Below are 23236 nucleotides of genomic sequence, written 5' to 3'. Positions count from 1 at the left end.
GTGATTTGATTGAAGACTAAATATGGTGGAGCTAAATTAAAGAAAGATCTATTCATGGCATGAAGGAGATATGATTTGAAGAATCCTTGATGAGAATCATTGAAGTCTATTAACGGCAAGATTTGAGGACCAAACTTGGGTGAATTGAAGATCAAGTTTGGAGAATCTTTGAAGACCAAATTTAGGTGGATTGAAGACTAAGTTTGGCAAGTTTCATGGAAGACGCACAGGATCGCGCGCCTTGCTAGGGGGCTGCGTGATGAGGAGCTGAGGAGGTAGGCTAGTTGCCGGCAGTCGGGATCCGGAGATTTGGCTGCATTGACTCGGACTAAGCATGACCGGGAGGTTGATGGGTCTTGAGGTCATCCGCAACGTAACCGTAACTCGCTCAAGTCGCTGATCAGGGGCCATGTTGCAATTCATGTTACAACGAGGGAGTTGCAAACTGACTAATTTCAGCAGGGTTTTTAAATTAGTAGCCATGGAGATTCTAAAAAGAGGTATGTGCTATATTTGGGACGTTGAGGCGTCTATATAAGTTACCTTGCTCGTAGATTGTAAGGTGTGACTCTTGAGTGACTCTTTGAGGAGAGTGTGTGAGCACCAAACAATCTAAAGAGGGTAGTGATCTTCATTGTTGAGAGTGTGAGTGAGAAGTGTTTGTACTCATCTATTTTTACCTCTTTTAGTGGATTGTTTATCTCCGGGCTTGGCCCCCGGACGTAGGGCTAGTGGATGCCGAACCGGGTTACCAACGTTGTGTGTCTCCCCTGTTTCGTTTTGTGCTTTTTTTCTTTATTGGTTTGTGTGAGACTTCTATGAGTGATTAAGTGTTACTTAATACCCACAAACCACACCGGAGGAACTAACAAGTGGTATCAGAGACTTGGTCGCCGTATTCGCTTTGGTTTCAAAAGTCGGGCGAGGTCCTAACAAGTTCCATTGATGGTCGGAAAAAGAAGGAGCTTCCGACACACGACCACCGCTGCTAAATGGATCCAACTATCCATATTGGAAGGCACGATGAAGGCGTTTATCAAGTCCATTGATGAGAGTGCATGGATTGTTGTAGAAGAAGGATGGTCTCCTCCTACTCTAGTTGATGAAGATGAGAACGTGATCATGAAGAAGAAAAAGTCATTGGAGTGTCGAAGACATGCGCAGCTAATGCTAATGGAAAAGCTCTCAATGCAATTTTTGGAGGAGTTGATGAGAACCAGTTCAAGTATTTTGCAACATGCGAGAGTGCCAAGAAAGCTTGGGAGATTCTTCAAACCATACATGAAGGTACCAACTTGGTAAGAGAATCCAAACTTCAAATGTTAACCACTATGTTCGAAAATCTCAGGATGGGAGAAGATGAGACGATAGCCATGTTCAATGCCAAATTGATGGACATTGTAAATCAAGCCTCACCAGCTCGGCAAGGAGTACTCGGATAAAAAGCTAGTCCGGAAGACTCTTAGATCACTCCCAAGAAGATTTGATGCAAAAATTTCGCAATAGAAGAAGCAAGAGATATTTCAACTATGAAAACCTGGATGAGTCGATGGGGGTCTTTTGCAAGCATATGAGATGAACCTTAATCTCGAAAGAAGAATAGAAGATATAGCCTTGAAGGTTGAAGCAATAAAAACGAAGGAGTTACAACAGTCATATAACAGAAGATGAAGACGAAGAGGATAGAGAAATTGTTTTCTTGTCAAGAAAGATGCATGACATGCTTAGAAGATACAAGACACAAGGCAAGAAATTTCAAAAGAAAAAGATGGCCTAAATAAAGAAAAGGAAGAAGTTGAAGATCATCACAAAAAGGATGAAATTGAAGATCGTCTCATGAAGATCAAGTGTAGAGAATGTGAAGGCTTTGGGCACTATCAGCCGAAAGTGTGCTAATACTCTCGAAAGAAAGGAAAATCATCGAATGCTAGATGGAGTGATGACTCGGATGGTAGTCATCAAGAAGACGATGAAGGAAGTCCGAGCAACCATCATACGTCCCTTTCCCTCGCTGTGATGAATGGATCTCACCTGCTGCGTAATATGTTGCAACATCAGCTACAACATTCACTGAAACTGACAGTGAATACAATGAGGTAATAGAAAATGATCTTCTCACAAGCTATAAACTCATAATGAACAGATTTAATGATATAATGTTACAAAAACCAACGCTTGAGGAAGAGTTGAGTATATGTAAAGAAAAAGTCGTCTCAATCGTCGAGAAGACCTTGGACTCTATGAACAAAGTGGTACGCCAAGCTTGACGAGATTCTTTCAGCTTGGAAGAACTAGTAAAGCCCGACATGGTATTGGGTATATTGAGAAAGCTCAAGTGTCAAGACGAGAAGATTCGGGAGTTGTGTTTGTCAAGTCAACTACCCAACAAAAAGTTAAAGAAAAACAAGTCAAAGCAAGAGAAGAACCAAAAAGTGAAGTACCTACATGCTTTCATTGTGGAGAAATCGCCACATAAGACCCAAGTGCAACAAATTGAAAGAAGACTTGAAAAGTGGAAGAATAATTGGACATGAAGAAGCAATCATTAAAAGAAAAGTTAAAGGGAAGACTATTGTAATCAAGAAATTGTGGATTCGAAAAGGTGAAGTACCAAGAGAAGAAGAAGAGTCCTCCAGCTCAGGGTTTGAAGATGGTGATAAATCGAGCAGTACAACATTATGGTACAACAATCAATATGTTGACCGAGGTCCTATGAAGTCAACAAGCAAAACACTCCAAGAAGTGAAAATCTCTTGATGTCTCTCAAAGTTAAATCAAAAAAACAAAAAAAGGAAATAAAAAAAGGAGGGAAAGTATATTCAAAAAGGGAGAGGGATTATTTTTGAAAAGAGATTGAAATGGTGCCTTGAAGTTATAACTACTTAATGGGGGCATAAAAACCCCTAATATCCCAAATTGTTTCCGAAGATTGTTTTTGAAATCAGGAGAGAGAGAGAAGAAAGAAACGAAGACAGTAAGAAAAGATGAGGACAAAGAGGATGGCCCGCCGTGCTCCACCGACCCCACAAGAAATTGCTGTCCGAATTGCGGAAGTAAGGATGAGAGGGACTGATTCTAGAGGAAGCCCACCAAGAAGAGAAGAATCAGAAGATTTGGGGAAAGCGATTGTCCCTTATGTTTCTTCTCAAGATGCTGAAGTAAGAGAAGCGGGAACATCGTCTCAAGACTTGCCTTCAGGTGTCAAAGACAGAGATGATCTCTTGAGATGGGTTCGTGAGTCTTTTCCAGGTGCTTATGTTCAGAGAGCAGAGGAAGATGAACAGGAGGACTCCACTACTGTTCCAGTAGGAGAAGGTTCAGAAGAACAACAGGCTAGGGATGAAGATGCTGCAGAAAAAGAAGCAAACCGAGCACAAGCAGAAGAAACTATTGGAGAAAGAAGTACAGATGTTCCCACTAGTGCTGAAGAAGAGGCTGCTACTATTCTAAGTGAAGTTCTGGGTGATCTACACCGACATGCTGAAGCACCTATAGAAACAGAACATGTCACAAAGACTGTTATAACATCTTCCGCAACATCCGAGCAGCTCACATAGTTCGATGAGATCCCACTCAAAGATCGTGTTGCTCGGGATTGCTAAAGGGAAGAAAAGTAGCGTCCCGAAAAGAAGGCCCAGTCAAGGAAGAAAACCCAGAAGAAGGAGAAGGTTAGCAAAAGAAAGTCTTTCTCTGAACCCAAGTAGAAGCTTCCCCTAGGGCACAGAGAGAAGATGTCATCAAGCAGAGAAACAGGGGAGAAACCATCGCGAAGCTCTAAGAAAGAAAAAGAAGAAGAAAGCAACCCAATGGACAAAAGACGAGTGATGAAGAGCAGGGTTTTCGTGACAAAGCATCCAAGAAGAAGTTTGAATCATTAAGAGAGAGGTATTGTGGTTGAAAAGGATGATTGATGAAGAAGCTTTTTGAGAAGTATGGATTAACCGAGTGCTGCGACAAATAAGTTTATACAAGTCCGCAACATTTCCGTAAAGCTACAGTTGTCATTGGTCCAAGAGTTTTACGATGAATTTACTACCATCCCGACAAAGGCATTACTAGAGTCTATGTTCGAGGTAAGTGGATCCCTTTTACTCCCACTTGTCTGAATAAATTCTTGGAGTTTAAACCAGAGGTGAAAGGAAACTTTGAAGAAGGGCTTGAGTTGAATGAAGAAGTTCTGAAAGAGATCACTCGGAGGAAGAACGAGTCATGGGGGAGTAGAAACAAGACTTCCAAAGATCCACCCTTATGACCAAGTACAATGTTCTGCTTTAGACTTGGCATTCGAATTGGTTACCGACTCCCACACAATTCCAGATGATATCGAAGGAGCTCGCGTTTTTATTGTTTGCTGTTGGTACTGGCAAGAAGTTTAATTTGGGAAGGCTGATCTTCCAAAATATTGTGAAAGAAGCTAACTTCACAAGCTCCTCAACATCACTTGGGTATCCCTGCTGACTGCGTCGCAGAGATTTGTTACAACATGGAGTACAACTCGGGAAGGGAGAAGCAATCACAAGAGATGAAGAAGTCAAGATTTCTCGAAAACTATTCAGACTCGTGTAAGAAGATTGATTTACCCAGTAGGGAAGGGTGTCTCCACCATCAATGCCTGAAGATGAAGAAGAGGCAAATCTATTGGTAGAAGAAGAATATGAGAAGATGTTGAAAGAGCAACTAGAAGATGTGGAGAGGAGGCAACGAGCATTATCTGCAGAATTGTTCATCATTGCCCGATAGAAGCAGAAGATTCTATATCGCCTGGAAATTCTTGAGAAGAAAAAGAAGAGAGAAGACGATGGCAACGACTCAGGGGGAGATGAAGACCAGGAAACCTGAAGATAGGGGGAGTTGCTGAAGATGGTATAACAAAGCTTGCAACAGTTCATGAAGACTTTGGCATCAATTATGTCAATAAGGGGGAGAAGTGTGCTTGCACCAGACTGACTAGTTATTTGTTTTTCATTTCTTGGGCATTTGAACATTTAGTCTTATTGTGTTGAACATTGTTATGTTTGTCGGCTCATTATGGTTAAATCGCTTTTTGTCTCACTAGTTGCGGTTTTGTAATATTTTCTCAAGTATTTTGTAAGCAACTAGATGATATCTTGTGTCGATCCCCTAGTTTCTGTTCTCTAGTTAATGTTGTTCCTGGAAGTTGTAACAGCGTCAGTTTAGTCTGTGTCCAGGTCAGTGTTGTAACAGAATGTTGTAACAGAGTCGAGCCCTGGTGCGGTAGGCCGGTTGTGTCAAATTATGCCAAAGGGGAGATTGTTAGTGCAACCGCACTATTTATTGGCATGATTTGACACCTAGACCAAGTGACGTGGCAAATAAGGTGACAAAGCATAATTGATGATGTGGCAAGCATGGTGACATGGCAAGGAGACTTGGAGTGCATGGCAAACATCTTGAAGATCTTGATTGAGCTATTTTTAGTAAGTCTCTAACATGGAGCCAAATATCTTGAAGATCATGGTGAAGCTATCTTAAAGATCTTGGTGGAGTTATTTTTGGCAATGCATTACATTTGAAGACAAGATCATATCAAGACCATATTTAGGTGATTTGATTGAAGACTAAATATGGTGGAGCTAAATTAAAGAAAGATCTATTCATGGCATGAAGGAGATATGATTTGAAGAATCCTTGATGAGAATCATTGAAGTCTATTAACGGCAAGATTTGAGGACCAAACTTGGGTGAATTGAAGATCAAGTTTGGAGAATCTTTGAAGACCAAATTTAGGTGGATTGAAGACTAAGTTTGGCAAGTTTCATGGAAGACGACAAGGACGCGGCGCCTTGCGAGGGGACTGCGTGATGAGGAGCCCGAGGAGGTAGGCTAGTCGCCGGCAATCGGGATCGGGAGATTTGGGCGCATCGACTCGAACTAAGCATGACCGGGAGGTTGATGGGTCTTGAGGTCGTCCGCAACGTAACCAGAACTTAGTCAAGTCAGCAGTCAGGGCCATGTTGCAATTCATGTTACAACAGGGAGTTGCAATGACTAATTTCAGCGTGTTTTTAAATTAGTAGCCATGGAGATTCTAAAAGAGGTATGTGCTATATTTGGGACGTTGAGGCGTCTATATAAGTTACCTTGCTCTGAGATTGTAAGGTGTGACTCTTGAGTGACTCTTTGAGGAGAGTGTGTGAGCACCAAACAATCTAGAGAGGGTAGTGATCTTTATTGTTGAGAATGTGAGTGACAAGTATTTGTACTCATCTATTTTTACCTCTTTTTAGTGGATTGTTTATCTCCGGGCTTGGCCCCCGCACGTAGGCGAGTGGGCCTGAACCCAGGTTACCAACGCTGTGTGTCTCCCCTGTTTGTTTGTGTGCTTTTTTTCTTTATTGGTTTGTGTGAGACTTCTATGAGTGATTAAGTGTTACTTAATACCCACAAACCACACCGGAGGAACTAACAGTTTTAATGCAACTAAATGTTCAACAACTTGTTGAAATTGTTATTTTCTGTTGGGAAATTTAAAAAACATTCAGACTTTTTTATGTTTGTGAAGAATCTGTATGTAAAAAATACTATGTAAAAATGGGTTTGGTGGCCCATGATGTTCCCTCGATAGTAGAAAGCTTGTTGAATTGGATGTTAGATTTATTGATTAACTATTTTTCATTGTTAGTTTGCAATAAGGAGTTGCAACTCTCACCTTCTTTGTAGAACAAGCTTCCTACTTCTCTCTTCCTTAATTTTCTCACCAATCTGCTGTATCTCAGTAGGTAATTTACTTGTTTGATTTTAATTCTGAATGTTTGTCTTTGTTACCCTATCTTTTGCTGTTGTTCGTATGGTGTTAATTCAGTTGTCCAGAAATCTGAATGTTTTCATTTTAAATTTTTCTTAAGGCATAGGTGGCAGCCATTTTTTTGTGGTTTGGCTTATACCTTTTTTGTGAATGTATTATGTTGCTTTTTTGTGCACTAATTCTCCGATATCTAGAGTTGTGTTCTTTGTATTGCCAATGATTTATATTGAATGGTTAAGTCTTGAAGATGCTGCTCAAACTTGATTAAGTTTGATCTATGTATTTTAATCTTTGAAACACCTTGTATTAAGTTTGCTTGTGTTCTGCTGCAATTCAAAATGTGTTACTAATGGCTTATGAACCACCTTCAATGTTAGATTAGATATTGTCTATGTGAGCTTTTTGGTGAGGCAAAAATTTATTTGAACTGGACCAAGAAGAATTGCTATCTCAAAAATGTTTAACTGTATCAGATAACCTTGATGAAGAGAGACAAGATCATTACTTAAAATTCACCAATTTATATTTAAGCTAGTAATTATGTACATATAAATTTTTGTTGCTTCTTGACTCTATTTTTTTATATTATTGTATTACAATTTGCTATATTAAGTATTCATGCTTTAAGCTAGTCATCTTATTACTAAAATATCATTTTCAAGATTCATGTTTATTTTATTTTAGTATATTCCTAGTAGAGTTGTAATAACCTCCCCTCACTAAGTAACTTTAGTTGCGCACCCCTCTTTCTTTCTCCCAGCTTGTTGTATGTTGTAGATGAGGTTGTGTGGTAGCGTGCTGGGCTTTTACTACTGTCCTATTTTGTGTATTTATATCCTCTAAGTTCATGTATGTTTAATTTAATCATGCACATGTTATTGAGTATCGATCCACTAGTATGTAGAGAACCCTATTGCATGATTTGTATGTTTGTCTAATTTCTTAGAAACTTCATTGTACTTGTGATCAGTACAATTCTTGAACCCTATTATCAAGTCATGTTGTTGATGCTTCTCTTACAAACATTTAAATTTCCCTATTTTTGTATTTTTTGTTTGAGGTTGTTGATTCCAGGTTTGTTGGTTGGCCTTGCGGTGATTGAAGGGTTGAGTGGTAGTGTACCCTTCCTTGGGTTGCCGCGGCGATTGTCGTGTCCCCTGGGCCCGAGGGTCAGGACATGACATTATTATTATTATTATTATTATTATTATTATTATTATTATTATTATTATTATTATCTTAGCTTTATCGCCATCAACATCATCATCATCATCTTTCCTCGCATTTTTCTCTTCTCCTTTTTCCACTTTCTTTCTTTTTTTCATTATCTTCCAATTAAATAGGTATTTAAAGAAAATAAAAAAGGATGGTATTTAGTGGCCTTCTTTTTTTTTAAAGAAAAACACAGTTAAATGTAAATTTTAAAATAAATGACACCAAATTCAATTTCTTTTAAAATAGATGGCGCTAATTTTGAATTTTTCTAATTTCGTGGTGTTTTTAGACAAAAAAACTCGCTAAATGCAAAAAATATATAATGTGGTGGTATTATTGTGCACAAAAGCCGCTAAAGTTTAATTTTGTAAATTTTAAATTAAAAATATTTATATTTTAGCCGCTCTTTGTGGGATAAATGGCACTAAAGTTTAATTTTATGAATTTTAAAATAAGAAACTTTCTAATGAATTTTAAATTTAAAAATGTCAATAATTTCCATGTGTTTTACTTGAAAACGCTTCTAAATGTCAGGAATTTGGCGGCATTTGTTGAAAAAAGCCACGAAAGATTAATTTTGTGAATTTTCAAAAAAAAAGTATCTATTGTTCTGCGGCATTTTTGAAAAACATTGCAAAATATAAATTTTATGAATTATCAAGAATTTTGCAGCGTTTTACTTGAAAACGCCGCTAAATTTCAGTGCTTTAGCACCATTTGTTATGAAGAAACACAGGAGTTGCCAACAGTCGAGTGTGTGGGAGCTAAAGTTGTTGCTAGTAAAGTATGTTGTTGGTATTGTTGAAGAGGGGAACCATTGCTTGTGAAGTTCACTACTGAGTTTAGATGCTAGGAAATGGAGGGAAAAAGTGAAGCAGTTAGTTAAAAAGGTTAATTGTTGGTGTTGACGTGGCATCTGAGTTGGAGTTGGTTGGTGGTTGCGTTGACGTCCCACTATTAAATGTAATCTTGACCCTCCATTCCCATATTACTATAGGGGGGATTGTTAAAGTTTGATGTGTTTCCTTTCTACTTCTTCTTCTTCTTTTCTTGGTCTTGTTGATTCCTCCATAACACACTCCTTGTTAATACCCTTGTGACCTTATCTAATCTTTGTATCATCTTTTATCTTTGGTTTTCCTCTTCTTTTCCTTCTCCTTGGTTTTTCTTCTTCTCTCTTGAGTTTCTTTCTTCTTCTATTTCATTGTTTTCTCTCATTTTCTTTACTGATTTTTTTTTCCTCTCAAGGTTTTTTTTATCTAATGTTGATTTTATTTTTGTTTTTGCCTTGTTTTCATGAATCCCATCCCGTTCATGGAGATAGGATTTTTTTTGAATTTTTAATTTTTTTAGTTATAAAAATATACATAAACATATTAGTGGATTTATAGTCAAACCTTGTCAGGTCAACAGGAAAATCTGGGAACCGACCATGAGGCCAGTCTTGTAACTGCCCAAGAACTAGATTTAAGAAAACCTGCCAAGAACCGATGAGATCATAGGCTTTGCCGAAAGAAGGCTATGCAAAAGGACTAGCGAAGAAGAAGAGAGGAGGGAGATGGGAGAAGGGTATTAGAAGAAAGAATTAGAGGGATGACTCCCTTTGTAGAGGGAGGAAGAAGATGACTGTCTCTATCATTGTTGAACCTTGAGGCTCTCCTCTCTTTTGAAATGTTGCTACTCATCGTCGATAGATTAGTGCCCATTGGGGTGGGAGGAATGCCACACAAGCTCGCTCAGAGCGATTGTTGCCATGGCCTCATTTTTTGTAGGGTTGAGAGAGATGCAGATTTTTTATTTTTTTTTAAAAACCTCTGATTTATTTATTTCTAAATAAAACACACTAACTCTATAGTATAAAATTTATTGATTAAAAATTTTACCAAAATACCTGATGTCTATAATTTTCAAATTGTTAAAATATCTTAAAAAAGGGTTAACACCCATGGTTCCATAACATGTGAATTTCGCATATTTCTTGATTAATAAATAAAAAATGATAAATAAACAAAAATAAATAAAATTATAAATGCATCCACACATATTTAAGGAATCCTTGTATTCTCACAAATTTATCATACTGAAAGTAGAACAGAAATTTTCAATAATAATTTTTAAAAATATTATATTTATAAATACATATTACTAATTAAAAAAATTAAAATTTAAGAGATTACAAAAATTTTTCTTAACTCCACAACTTCATCACCAACTTAACCAAAAAGAATATTTCAGAGAATTAAAAATTATTTGTCATTTTTTTATACAAATAACTAACATATCAAATTCTTTGTTGAAGTTGCGCATACCAAAGACATCGCTTTCCTTTCCAAAATTCCCAATAAATCTTTGAATTTTTTTAAGAAATAATTTTAAATATTTATCAAGATAGCTAAAGGTTTTTTCTTTTTACCAATGATGAAAAATGCCCCACGTGTGATGTCAAAGTGTGCACTAGTTAATCTACAATAGTAAATCCTTGTGTGTTTATAATCCTGGAGGAGAAGAAATCTAGTTTATATAGTATATTTATAATATTATTGTAGAGTATTATATAGCAATGCGGTTACACCATTCACTCATCATTTAAGATGAATTTTTTTAAAAAAAATAGATAAACCATATTAGAGAAGGATTTAAGATTATTTTCAGTAGGTTATCGCCTTGGTGTTTTTGTTTTTTTTGTTTTTTCTTTTTGGTACTAATCAATAGAGATGAATAACAAAATAGAAACAATAAATAAATAATAAAAAAAATAAAAAATTAAAGGTTTAATTGTCGTACAGGTCTCTGTAATTATATACTTTCTGCCCTTTTAGTCTTTGTAATACTTTCAGGGATATTTAAATCATCATATTTGATTGAGTTGGGACTTTCTTGTCCGCGGCATAGATACCGTTAACTTTGCAATTTCTTTCGCGGCGATGTGATTTTTTTTATTACGAAATTGGGGGACTAAAAAATTTTAAATCGATCAAATATAAGCACTTAATTGTACCGTTAATGTGACTTTTTTTATTACAAAATAAGGGGACTAAAAATTCCCAACTTGATCAAATATAAGGACTTAATTGAACTTATTAACATCGAATATTTAAAGCTATGTTAGCTCAAAAAGAAACGGCGAAGATAACGCAATCTACATCTGGGACTCAAAAGTCCCAACTCGATCAAATATGAGGATTTAAGTGTATCTAAAAATATTACAAAGACTAAAAAAGGATAAAAAAATATACAATTACAGGACCTGCATGACAATTATACCAAAATTAAAAAAAAAAGCCAAAAGATTTATTAATTATTTAAATAATGTCGATTCCAGCTTGCGGAGCACGTTAAGGACTCCGATGACGTAATGACTCGAATGTTGCTATCTAAACTAACGGATATTACTGCTTTATTCGATCCAACGGTCAGAATTCAACCCGTGTGTGGACCCCACTCTCTTTAAAATTATCTTTTTGTTTTTTTATTTAATTTAATTAGTTTTCATTTAAAAAGTTTTATCTTATCCTTTCATAACCTTTTTACCCATATTTTTAGGCAACCTCCCACTTTCGCGATTTTTAAATCTCAATAAAAAGGGATAACTTCTGCATCTTCTCCCTATCGTCTCTTTTAGCGTTGTGGTGGCGGAATCGAGAGGTTCTCCTAGTCCCGATTGTCAAACGAGGATCTAAGCGACTTCCAAATACAAGGTTAGGCAATCATCTGATTTCTGTACCTTGTGGTGGTCTTGTTTGGCGATGTTGGGTGTTTGTTTGGTGTTAGTATGTTAGATGTTCTCTGCTTGTAGGTTCTTCATGTTCTTTTAAGTTTCTCTATTAAATACGTTCTTTATAGTTCTGCTAGTGGTTCCAGTGAATTCAGGCAAGCTTTACTTCTCCATGTTTTATCCTGGTTATTTATGGATGCCATTGTGTGAATTTATATTATCCTTCAAAGGTTAATTAGTAATGCTTTAGCAGTTTAATTTTCTTCTTGATGCACTGTACTGTTTGGGTTAGGATGTGCAGTGTTTTGATTGAGGTCTTATAGTATCCAATGATATTTATGTTCTGATCCTTTATAAGATTAAGTGTTATACTTGGAATCCAAGACTCCTAGTTAATTTGTAAAGTTAGGGTTATTGAATTGATTTTATGTCTATAGGTTCTTTTGTGGAGAGTTAAGTGGGAGTCAACTTGGATTTTTGTGGGTTTAGCGAATATCAGGTAAGTATCCCACATATAAATTATACTATGTATATAGACTTTTTGAAACTTGTTAAATTTGTGAAAATATGTATTTTTATTTATTTATTTTGAATAATTAAATTTCTGTATATTATTCAAATTATATTTAAATAATTAATACTAATTTCGGAATTATTTTAAATTATTTAATATTCTAATTAATGAGATTCTTTAGAATTCCCACGTGTTGATTTAGTTAAATTTCGAATTTTCAAATAATTCTTTTAAATCCTGATTCTTTTTACTTTTGAAATTTCATATTTCTGAATTTCGGATAATTATTTAAATTTCTGAATTCATGTGTTTAAAGTTCAGATTATGTATTTATTTATTTATTTTGAATTTAGGGTATTATTTAAATTTTTATTAAAGAATATTATTATTTTTATTATTTGTTCATATTTGTATTCCATTAACTGGTGTATTTTGATATGACAAAAATGGGATCATGTTACTGTAAACTTTTGTACTTTGCTTGTTTTGAATTTTGCTAGTTCATCGTTTGTGAACATAAGGTACTTTTGATATAAAAACTAGTCCCCAACTAACTTTTGCAATAACCCTCACATCGGGGGTTAAACACCCGACCGTGTCGACATCGTATTTTTGTTCTAGAAACTATAGTTTCCCACCGCTTGCCGTCGGCAGTGAATATCGGCCTTTGTTAATTTTTGGCTCGGGTCACCGAGGGTAAAAAAATATGACTTTTTGTTTTGTCTCGGGTCACCGAGGGTAAATATATGAATTTTGTGATTTGTTTTTGGGGCAATAGTTGTTTGGGGGACCTATATGCTTAATTTTTGACATCTATGTTAAGTGAATTAAACTTATGGTTGGTTTTTGCAAATTATTAAATTATGATTTTTGATAAGTGATCCCTATATTTTTTTAGTGGGATGCTTCATTTGAGTCGCTAAGCTCATAAATTTTTGTTGTTATTTTTTTCTTTTAGATCGGAGTAGAGGTCGGATGACGGATAACTTAGCAGGATCGTTGGGCCACCGTCAATCTTCTTAGCATGTAATAAGTCCCGCTTTGTTGTAGGCATAGTTTTTATTTGATTAAATTTAGATAGAATCGTGCAAAGACACTTGAGCTTATTTCTTTTTAGTCTGAACTCATTCTTGCTTTTCTAGCCTTTCGCTCTCGTTAGACTTTTTGTGATTTGTTGAGAAGCAGGTTTTGAGGCCTTCATGCCTACTGGGCCTCAGTTTGGTGGGTGTGTGGCCGTTTGTCAGTGCACTGGGCCTGGGGAGCCAGGTTCGGGGCGTGACACCGTGTTTTCCATCGTACGGTCTTGATTCGTTGTTCAAGACGATGATGTGGCTCTTGATGACTGGATTGATGCTATTTGTATTCAAACATCCACACGGTTGTGCCAGAGAATCTATCAAGCCAACTTATTTACCAAATAATCCTTCAACAATATTATAATTTCCATTTTACCACTGAAGACATCACCTCCCCAATCTACGCATCCAACGGCTAGGATTTAATGTCGATGAGGTTCAGTACTAGTCTATTCGATCAGGATAAATGATAATTTTTTAAAAAAAAACATTCGACTGGAGTATCTGATTTAATCAATATAATTAAATAAAGAATATTTTAATTTTAATTTCTAATTTTAATTAATATCATTACCTTCAAAAATAACGTTAAATAATTTTATTTAATAATTAGTTTATCAAATTCATAAAATTTGTGGATTTTATTGCCCCTGAAAATGATGCCGCTTTTTTGAGTTGGATGAACATCTAAAAAAATATAAAACTAATTTTTAAAAAGACCATCTATTACCATTATAAAGGAAAAACATAAAAAAAGTATTTTGAATTAGTATTATCCATTACGGGAACAAAGCTCCAAATCTCAGCTCCATATTGCAAATCTTACGGTATCTTCACGTTGCTCTTTTTCATTTTATTTATTCATTTTTTTTCACTGTCGTGATATATAATTTATATATTATATAATGATTTTAAGTTATTTTTTTTACTAACCGATGATAAACGCCTCCCTTTTTATGAATTGTCAAAAAGACAGATAGTTACATAGGTGCATGGGCTTATGAATATTTTAGAAAAATCCACACCCTGACCCATAAATAATATAAACAGTATTAGACCCGAATGTACAATGCATAAACAATAAAAAAAAAAATAATACTATCGTGAAAGAATTTGAACCCTTATTCTCTTTCTTAGAATTTTTACGTCATGCCATTGAGTTATCCAATGGTTGATTTATTTTAATTTTCATGATTCATTTATTTTCTAATCAAAATTTTTTTCCCCTTGCTTACCTCTGCGGATTGTCTTATTAATCCAAAAATTTACTGTTTAATTAATTAATTAATTAATTAATTAATTAATTAGTTCACAAAAACACATTTAATCTCAAATTGATATTCAGATGCCATTAGTTATTTTTTATTTTATTTTATTTTTTTTTGTGATAAGATGAAAAATCCACTCACTTTAAGATCACTTGAAAAAAAAAATTATTGATGAAGCCACACGCTAAACTTTCCAAATTAAAAAAAGTTGTTATTATTTTTCCTTTTTCAATCATTATGATTTTGACTTGGACAACGGTTACAACAGCTAAAAGGGGTATTAAGTAATTTCACAAGGCTTCCTTCCAACCTACGCCGCCCCCAACCAAGCCAAACCTCTCCGTCGAAAGTATCTGCAAAGCACCGTCGCACGGAGGGTAAAACCGTCATTTTATGTCAACCTCGTCTCTGAAACAAAACAAAACACTCACCCGAGAATTCAAACCATTCCTCTCTCTCTCTCTCTCTCTCTCTCTCTCTCTCGTTGCTCCCACGCTGGTCTCTCTGGCCTTTTCCCGCGGCCTCGTCGCCATTGGAGCACCTCGTTCCAATCCCCTTAGCTCTCGCCGGCGCCTTGGAGATCGCTGTCGTTGCTTTGTCTCCCCTGCTCTTGCTCCCTCGCCGTTGATTCTTATCGGCGTTGCTGTATTTGGTAGGCGTTTGGGCGTGTTTGCGTTTTGGGGATGATCGAGATCATGGAATTTACTTTTGGAAAACTTGGTTTTTTTGGATGTTTTGGATTCTTTTGAATCTTGTTAAACCGCCAAATCGGGAGGCTTTTTTTGTTCAGAGGTCGTCCGTTACTGGATTTGTTGAGATTTTGTGTTTCTGGTTTTTTGGGGGGTTTTAATCTGTTCTGGGTATAGGGGATTTGAATTTGGAGTGATGGTAGAAGAGGTGAAGAAGGAGCATGGGAAGGGCGAGAAGGTTCAGGGTGTTGTGACGACGTCCTGGTTTCCGGCTTCGGATGGCAGCTTCGAGATGAAGGCTAGCGCTCTGCCTGGGTATGCTCTTGTTTTCTTTTGAGTGGTTATTTCTGAAAGGAGCTTCTTTTATATCTTCGGGATGCTTTTGTGGTTGTGAAAATTTTTGTTCTTTTATATTGCTGTTTTGGAACATAGGGTTTCATTCTACTTCGGTTTCTTACTTAAATGTTGTTTCTTTGGCTGGTTTGTGGTGAGTAATGGAATGGTATATGTAGTGGTCTTGTATTCCTCTCAGCACTGCTTACGTTCGATAGGAAAGGAAAGCTGCCCTTAAATATTGATTAAGGTGCTGAAGACTTCTTTGCCACTGAACTTCTGACATGTTTCCTTGCTATTAAATTTGAGAAGAATCTCTTTTTGTTTTTCGTTTTCGCTTTTTATGTTTATTAGAATGTGGCCTTTGCTCTCTTGAAGTCATATTTTTTTACTTCCCCAGCATCAATACTATTGGTTGTAATTTAAGTTCCTGGTGATCATTTTGCTGCTATTTATTTGACTTTTTTGTTAGGGGAGGTGCTGGCCGAACCAGGAGATCAACAAAGGGTGGTTGGACAGATGAAGAGGTAGTTCTTTTATAATTTCTTTACTTAGATGTTAGACTAATTTGAGTGATATGAATGTATGGCAGTCATTATATATAAGTTAATTTTGCTTACTTGATTTCCTTTTTTTCTCTAAATTTTGCTTGGGAATAATTAAATGCAAGGAATTTGTCCAATCATCTATTTATATCAATTTTTTCGTAACCTCGCAGGACTTATGTTTATATTTATTTTTTTTAATTGCAATTAATTTTTCCTTTTTTGATTAGGATGATATATTGGCTACAGCTGTGAGGCGGTTCAATGGGAAAAATTGGAAGAAAATTGGTACATACTGTTGTTAGGAATAAGATTTTGTACCATCTGGTTTCTGTGATGTACTTCCAACTGTGCTAACTTACTTCTGCAGTTTTGAGGTCCTGTTATTTTCTGCATAATTTAAATGGGACTGTATTGGATATGCTGATTCAATTTCTGCTTTGGCACTGCATTCATCGTCTAGGCTATCTTTTATATGTAATTGGTTAGGTATTTGTTATGTAAAACTAATTTACAAGAACTGGTTTAACAATGTCATCAGTTTCAAACCTTGGCGCTATATTTGGCAATGTTGGTATGAGAAAACAATATTTTTTTTCAGTTCATTTAAAGAGGTAGTTGTGTCTCCTGGTATCTTCAACTGAACTGTGGCACATTTTACTTAAGCTTAGTCTCTTCTTATTTGGTGGAGTATAATAGTTCTGGAACCAAGTCATTAACATTCTATTTTTGGATTATCAGGGGCCTTTATATAGGCTCTTGGTGGCTGAAAGCTACTTTCTATGAGAAACATAAATCTTTTTCAATATAAACTCATCTAATGTGCTCTTTCATGAACATTAGATGGATAATTTTGATTTGATTTGACAAATGAAAATCTTCATTATTGTGTTTTTGTTCTAATGAAGATTAGCCTGATTGATACTTCTTCCTTCACAGCTGAATATGTCCCCGACAGGACTGACGTTCAGTGCCTTCATCGTTGGCAGAAGGTGCTTAATCCTGATTTGGTCAAAGGAGCATGGGCAAAAGAGGTGCTGTTCAGATTTTTCTACCAAAAAGAAGATTGATATAAATTGGATGTAGATTTGGCATATAATAATCTTGCTTGATATGCAGGAAGATGATTGCATTATCAAACTGGTTAATAAATATGGTCCTAAGAAATGGTCTCTCATTGCACAGTCTATGCCAGGGAGGATAGGCAAACAATGTCGGGAGAGGTTTGTTGCTGAACCTGCACATATAAAATATTTGGTTTGAAATGAAGAATTTCTAGTATTACATCAAACCAATTGCTGGATCTTTTCTTACAGTGATCTTAGTAAATGGACAGAGGCACTTACCTTTATTATTGATTTTCAATTCCTGGTGTGAAATAAAATTATTACATTTGAACTGTTAGCTTCAGAATAATTTCATAACTGGAGCTAAATGAGATTTGTCCTTAATCACTGAGTGATTATCGATTAATTTATTGCCTTGAAATTGACACTTACTAGTCATCCATAATTTTTGGACCATATGAAGTTGGAAAAATATGCAGTTCAGCAGTATGCCTTTATATGCTTTCAATTCTGGTTGTGCATCTACCGTTAAGCTTACCTCTTTGGATATTTTGTATTATTTTTATATAATGGTGAATTTTTACTCTGTTCATGTAGAAGATGACATAGATTTCTCATTCTATTTTTATAACGTTGACCTGGGTGAGTAATCACATTTTGTGGATTATCTCTGGAGGAAATAGTTCTTGTTTGCCATTTCCTCCTTCGGCATGTCATCATATCACTGTGAACCTTCTGTCTGTTATGTTAATATATAGCACTTTATGTACTTTGTAAATGTTCATTCCTTTATTCAAAGGCTGCTACTGTTTTTTAGGTGGCACAATCATTTGAACCCAGCAATCAAGAAAGATGCATGGACAACGGAGGAAGAGACAGTTCTTATTCATGCTCACCAACTGTATGGGAACAAATGGGCAGAAATGGCTAAGCTTCTACCTGGAAGGTATATTATATCTAATGCTATTAATTTTCTGTGAGATTTTTATGTTGCCTTGTATTTTGGCATGCTTGGAACTTTTTCTAAGGCTATGATAAGGTTTCTTTGACCGCGTAAATGCACATGTCTGAGTTGGTAGCTTGGGATTGATAATTTCTTTAACTGCTGCAAATTTAAGGCAATAAGAAGAAGGCTTTACCTCCTTTTGATTGAAACATCATTTGCACATGCTAAACTGAACAGGAAAATAATTAGCCAGCATCAATTGTCACATATTATTCAAGTGGCTTGTCAAAGAAAAATGTGGCTGTGGTCGTATCCACATCCACAGAAGCTCAACTTCAATTTTTTTTTTAGATTTAGGAAGCTGTTGGTCTTAAAATTAGGTTAACTTATAAACTTCTGCACATAAATGGTGTCAATGATCTTAATAAAATTATGGTTCTTTTGTGAGTAAGATGTATGTGAAGAAACACTCATGCTGCTGCCTATTTGTATTATTATGTGCATAACATCTATGTGCACTAAATGCAAATTTGTTATAATGCATAACAACAAATGATCTTGTTACAGTCAGTGGAATCTGTTTGAAATTGGCTTGCTCTGCCAAATTCTGGCCAATCACAAATTTATAGTCTATATAATGTAGATCTGTTTTAACTGTTATTCTCTCAAAAATATAGGTAGGTCTTCATTTAAATATAGAAGATTGCATACCTATAATTTGTTAATTGATAAATTGTGAAACACGCAAAAATTAGGTATGCTTATTTCCATTCACTCTAATCACACAATTTACTAATAATATGAAATAATAACAAATCTAATACAAGAGTGAATTCCAATGTCCCTGCTGAAGATGGAGTTGAAGGCTTCAACATGATCAAATAAAATACTGTGAATTAGGTGTGCTTATTTCCATTTACTCTAATCACACAATTTACTAATAATATGAAATAATAACAAATCTAATACAAGAGTGAATTATAAAATCGATGTCCCTGCTGAAGATGGAGTTGAAGGCTTCAACATGATCAAATAAAATACTGTTGTATGAACTCCTAATTTTGTGATTTGTATGTTTTTTTTTTTGGCGAGTATCAAGGATTACTGATCATGAAAGAATGTATAGTGCAGACTCCTAAATTTACTTCTGTATTAAATTGCTTTGATAAACATTTATGATTATTGATTGTGCAGGGCTGATAACTCAATAAAGAATCACTGGAACTGTTCTTTGAAAAAGAGGTTGCCCTCAATTTTAGCTTCTGGAATTCTTGACCAAACCCCTGGGCTTGCTTCTCTTGATTTGAATGGGCATTTACCAACATTAGAATGCCAGCCTGTAAAGCCTAGCCAGCAACAGATCAAACAATTTGATAGGAAAAGAACCATAAATAAATCTTTAGTTACACCCGAAGCTTGTTTGGATGATCAGGATTTATCGTTGGGGTTTCAGGATTTTGGTCTGCAGTCAATTGAAAATTCTATAGCTGTAGGACCAGAGAATCGAGAAATTACAATTGAAGATTCAAAACGATTAAAAATAGAGGTAGAAGAAATTCCATTGGATGATCCTAAATGTATACAAATAGAGCGATCAATTTTTGCAAAGCATCTACAGTGTGGGGGAGATAAAGGTCCCGCCAGTTATCCAAATAGTTTCCTATACAAGGATGCGAGTCCTTGCAGGACTGATCTCTTGCCTCATGTGACAAATTTGTGGCGCATAGAGATTCTAATCATAGTGGTGCTGCAGATGATTCACATGTTGCTTCAGTTCTTCAGCCAAAAGCACAGAATTTTATCAGTAATCCGTTCTTTTCACATAGTGAGTTTGACAGATCCTTCAGTAATAAGATGTTGGAATCTCCTAAAAAACTGTGGAGGTGTGAATTTGTAATTAAGGATGAGAACAAAAAATATAAGGATAAAAATATTTCACAGACTCCTACGACTGTTTTAAGTAGCTATGATAAATTTTTGTGGTGGAGATCAGATCATTAGAACACCTGTATCTTTTGGACAATTCAACTTTTTGCCCTTGTATTGTGCACCATTGCAGTTGGCGAGGCAATGAAATATCACTTGTGAATTCACGAAAGTCTGATCTCGGATGTTCATACCAAGCAGAAGTGTAGCCCAGTTCAGTGTTCCACGCCATCAAACCTGTCATTGAGTCTTGCTTGTGTTCCAACCACTCCAGAATCTATCTTGAGGAGTGCGGCAAAGACCTTCAAAAATATCCCATCAATCATGCGAGCGTGGCAGGAGAGTTCAAAAAGTGTTGTTTCAAAGAACTCTCCACAAGCAAGGTGTGAAGCAACAAAAAAACTGATGGTAGTGGTGATTCTTCTCGGAGGGTTGCAAACATTGAGAATGATAAGGATAATGAATGTGTATCGCATCACTATCAAAGAAAAAATTTGTTCGATCTGAATAAATCTGATATGTTGAATGGGGAGCCGCTTTTATCATATTCCAGTGAACAGCCATTGAAGAGTAAACATTTTAGTACAACAAAATGCATAGAGAAAAAGCTAGAAATGGGGTTTGATTTGGAGTGGGATGCTTGCTCATTATGACTGTTGCAGCATCAGGTCAGTGCAGTACTTCGGTGGCCCTGAACATGAAATTACAGAATATTCATTTTTATAGTTTTCTCATCAATAATCCTTTATCTCGATCTTATCAATTAATAACTATTTCATATATGAATTTGAAAATTTACTGATGTCAATTTGTGCTCAGATACTTAGATGATTTGATTCTGAGGTTTAATTTGTATAATTTTCTCTTACAATTTGGCATTTCACTCTTGTTTGTGTGCAGACAAGCTCAAATTGCGAATGCAGTTCAAGAACACTTTTTTGTAGACAATTTAACGGAGGTAAGTTCCTGCATGATGTTTCCTTTACACTTATATTGTTTCAGGACTGTACTAATAATAAGTTTCTTGCAGGTGTTTCCATTACCCTGTTCTCTTGCTAAACTAAAACTTTTGCTATCCCTATATGCTCCAAGAGCTGTATAAAATTACGTCTTGTTTTTTAGAATGTTTTTTATGATTTCATCGATCAATGATTACATTAACTGAGTCACTGAAATTTGTAATTTTGGAGTAGTAGACTCAGTGATAACCAACGTTGACTCTGATCCCCTTTGTATAGATGAATTTTGGGAAGGCTGAGTCAACAAAGCTGTACATTTGGAACGTGGTATTCTTCATGTTTTCTTAAGATGTCATGGTGCATTGCATTGAAATTTCCCTGGTAGTCTTTGATTCAAAATCCAAATCATAAACCTTAACAGACCCTTGATAGCTACGAGATTGGTGCCTTGGATTAAATTTTAGTTTCACTTTATTTTGAAGATTTTTAATGACTTCGTTTTAATGTGGCCTTGGGTGTTTATTTTGTCACAACTTCTAGTACGTCTTTCACCTTGAGAGTGTGTCAGTTGAATGGCAGTTTAGATTAATTTAGGGTCCGTTTGGATCACGGAATAGAAATGGTAATGGTAATGGGAATGGGAAAAGTAATGGTAATGGTAATGGGAAAAGTAATGGTAATGGTAATAAAAAAAGTGTTTGGTTGAAAGGAATAAATATTGGGAATGGAAAAAGTGACATAGAGAATTGTATGTAAATTACTTTAATACCCTTAATATAAGTAATGATAAACTAATATATAAAATAATTACATATAAATAAATATTTAGTCTCTATAATTATTATAATTAAATATTTAGAATAAATAATTTTTTTATCATTAACCAATTTAATTTAATTATAATATTTAAATTACTTAATTTATGTTTATTATAATTTAATTTAATTATTATAATGACTTAATTTATATTTATTATTATTGTTATTTAATTAAGTCTTAAGTAGGAGCAAAAATGTCATTTCACTTTACTTATCATAATTAAATAGTTTTATTAATTATTTTATTTAATTAAATATGTGTAGGGGCAAAACTGTCATTTCACTTTTAATTATTATAATATTTAAATGGTTCAATTTATATTAATTATTATTTACTTTAATTATTATAATTAGTTATTTAAATTAATAATTATTATTTAATTAAATCTTAAGCAGGGGCAAAAATGTCATTTCATTTTCTTTATCATAATTAAATACTTTTATTAATTATTTATTTAATTAAATCTATGTAGGGGGCAAAATTGTCATTTCACTTTCCTTATCATAATTAAATACTTTTATTAATTATTTATTTAATTAAATCTATGTAGGGGCAAAATTGTCATATCACTTTAATTATTATAATATTTAAATGACTCAATTTATACTAATTATTATTTACTTTAATTATTATAATTAGTTATTTAAATTAATAATTATTATTTAATTAAATTTTAAGTAGGGGCAAAAATGTCATTTTACTATCAATAGTGTTTATTCCCCTCCATGCCCCCAAATTTTTGGGGGTAATCAAAATCGCTTTACTATGCACTCATACAATTACCTCAGATCTCATTCTTAAGATAATAGTAAAAATCTACAACATGGACATATATCCCTATGTGAGTCAATCAATGCCAATAGTGCCCAATACCTTCATCCAAATACAACCTTAATATCTTCCGAAAAGCCCTTATAAAAGTTTTGAAGATATACGAAGGGCAGTAAAACTTGAAAATTACTTTTATTAAAAAAAAAGCCCATTCAAATTTATGGACTTTACTTGACACTCTGCGATAATTATTTTTGTAAAATACCAGAATCATTATATATAAGTGTTTATCAAGGCACTTTTCTTCTTCGATAATATTCTATACAGTTTTAGCATTATATCAATAAAATATTTAGTTTTTATTTGTTAACCTGGTTATCTTGCTTAACATTAATATAAAGACTAAACTAAAATAAATAAATAAATAAATAAAAATTAACAATCCATTTACAAAATTATAGTTGGCCTTTTATGTGTGTGATACAACGTAAAGGTCACCCCAAAAAAGTTCTCTTCTCTTCATCTCGAGTGGTGAGAGTTCAATTTTCGGCTGAGGACAAATTTTTGAGAGATGTGAACGGTGGTTGTATATTGGTGGTCCAGATGACTTATGTGTCACGGATTCAC

General features: G+C 34.8%; 1 protein-coding gene and 1 long non-coding RNA gene across 2 annotated transcripts; both read left to right on the top strand.

Annotated features, from left to right (window-relative positions):
- The first annotated feature begins 14904 nt into the window (after positions 1-14904).
- Positions 14905-20031, top strand: LOC120255705. The gene is made up of 8 exons (XM_039263495.1): positions 14905-15346; positions 15421-15558; positions 16049-16103; positions 16352-16409; positions 17061-17155; positions 17241-17344; positions 18006-18134; positions 19329-20031. Exons 1-8 carry the CDS (start codon positions 15285-15287, stop codon positions 20029-20031), a joined length of 1344 nt encoding a protein of 447 aa, XP_039119429.1. The 5' UTR covers positions 14905-15284.
- A 432-nt stretch (positions 20032-20463) lies between these two features.
- On the top strand, positions 20464-21252 carry LOC120264563. Its single transcript, XR_005537470.1, has 3 exons — positions 20464-20728; positions 20961-21018; positions 21091-21252. It is a non-coding gene; the product is annotated as an uncharacterized LOC120264563 (long non-coding RNA).
- Positions 21253-23236: the final 1984 nt, after the last annotated feature.

This window comes from Dioscorea cayenensis, chromosome 1 (assembly GCF_009730915.1).
Source record: "Dioscorea cayenensis subsp. rotundata cultivar TDr96_F1 chromosome 1, TDr96_F1_v2_PseudoChromosome.rev07_lg8_w22 25.fasta, whole genome shotgun sequence".
Classification (NCBI taxonomy): domain Eukaryota; kingdom Viridiplantae; phylum Streptophyta; class Magnoliopsida; order Dioscoreales; family Dioscoreaceae; genus Dioscorea; species Dioscorea cayenensis.
Note: the sequence above shows the minus strand (reverse complement) of the source record. Positions and strands in the feature narration are given on the sequence as shown.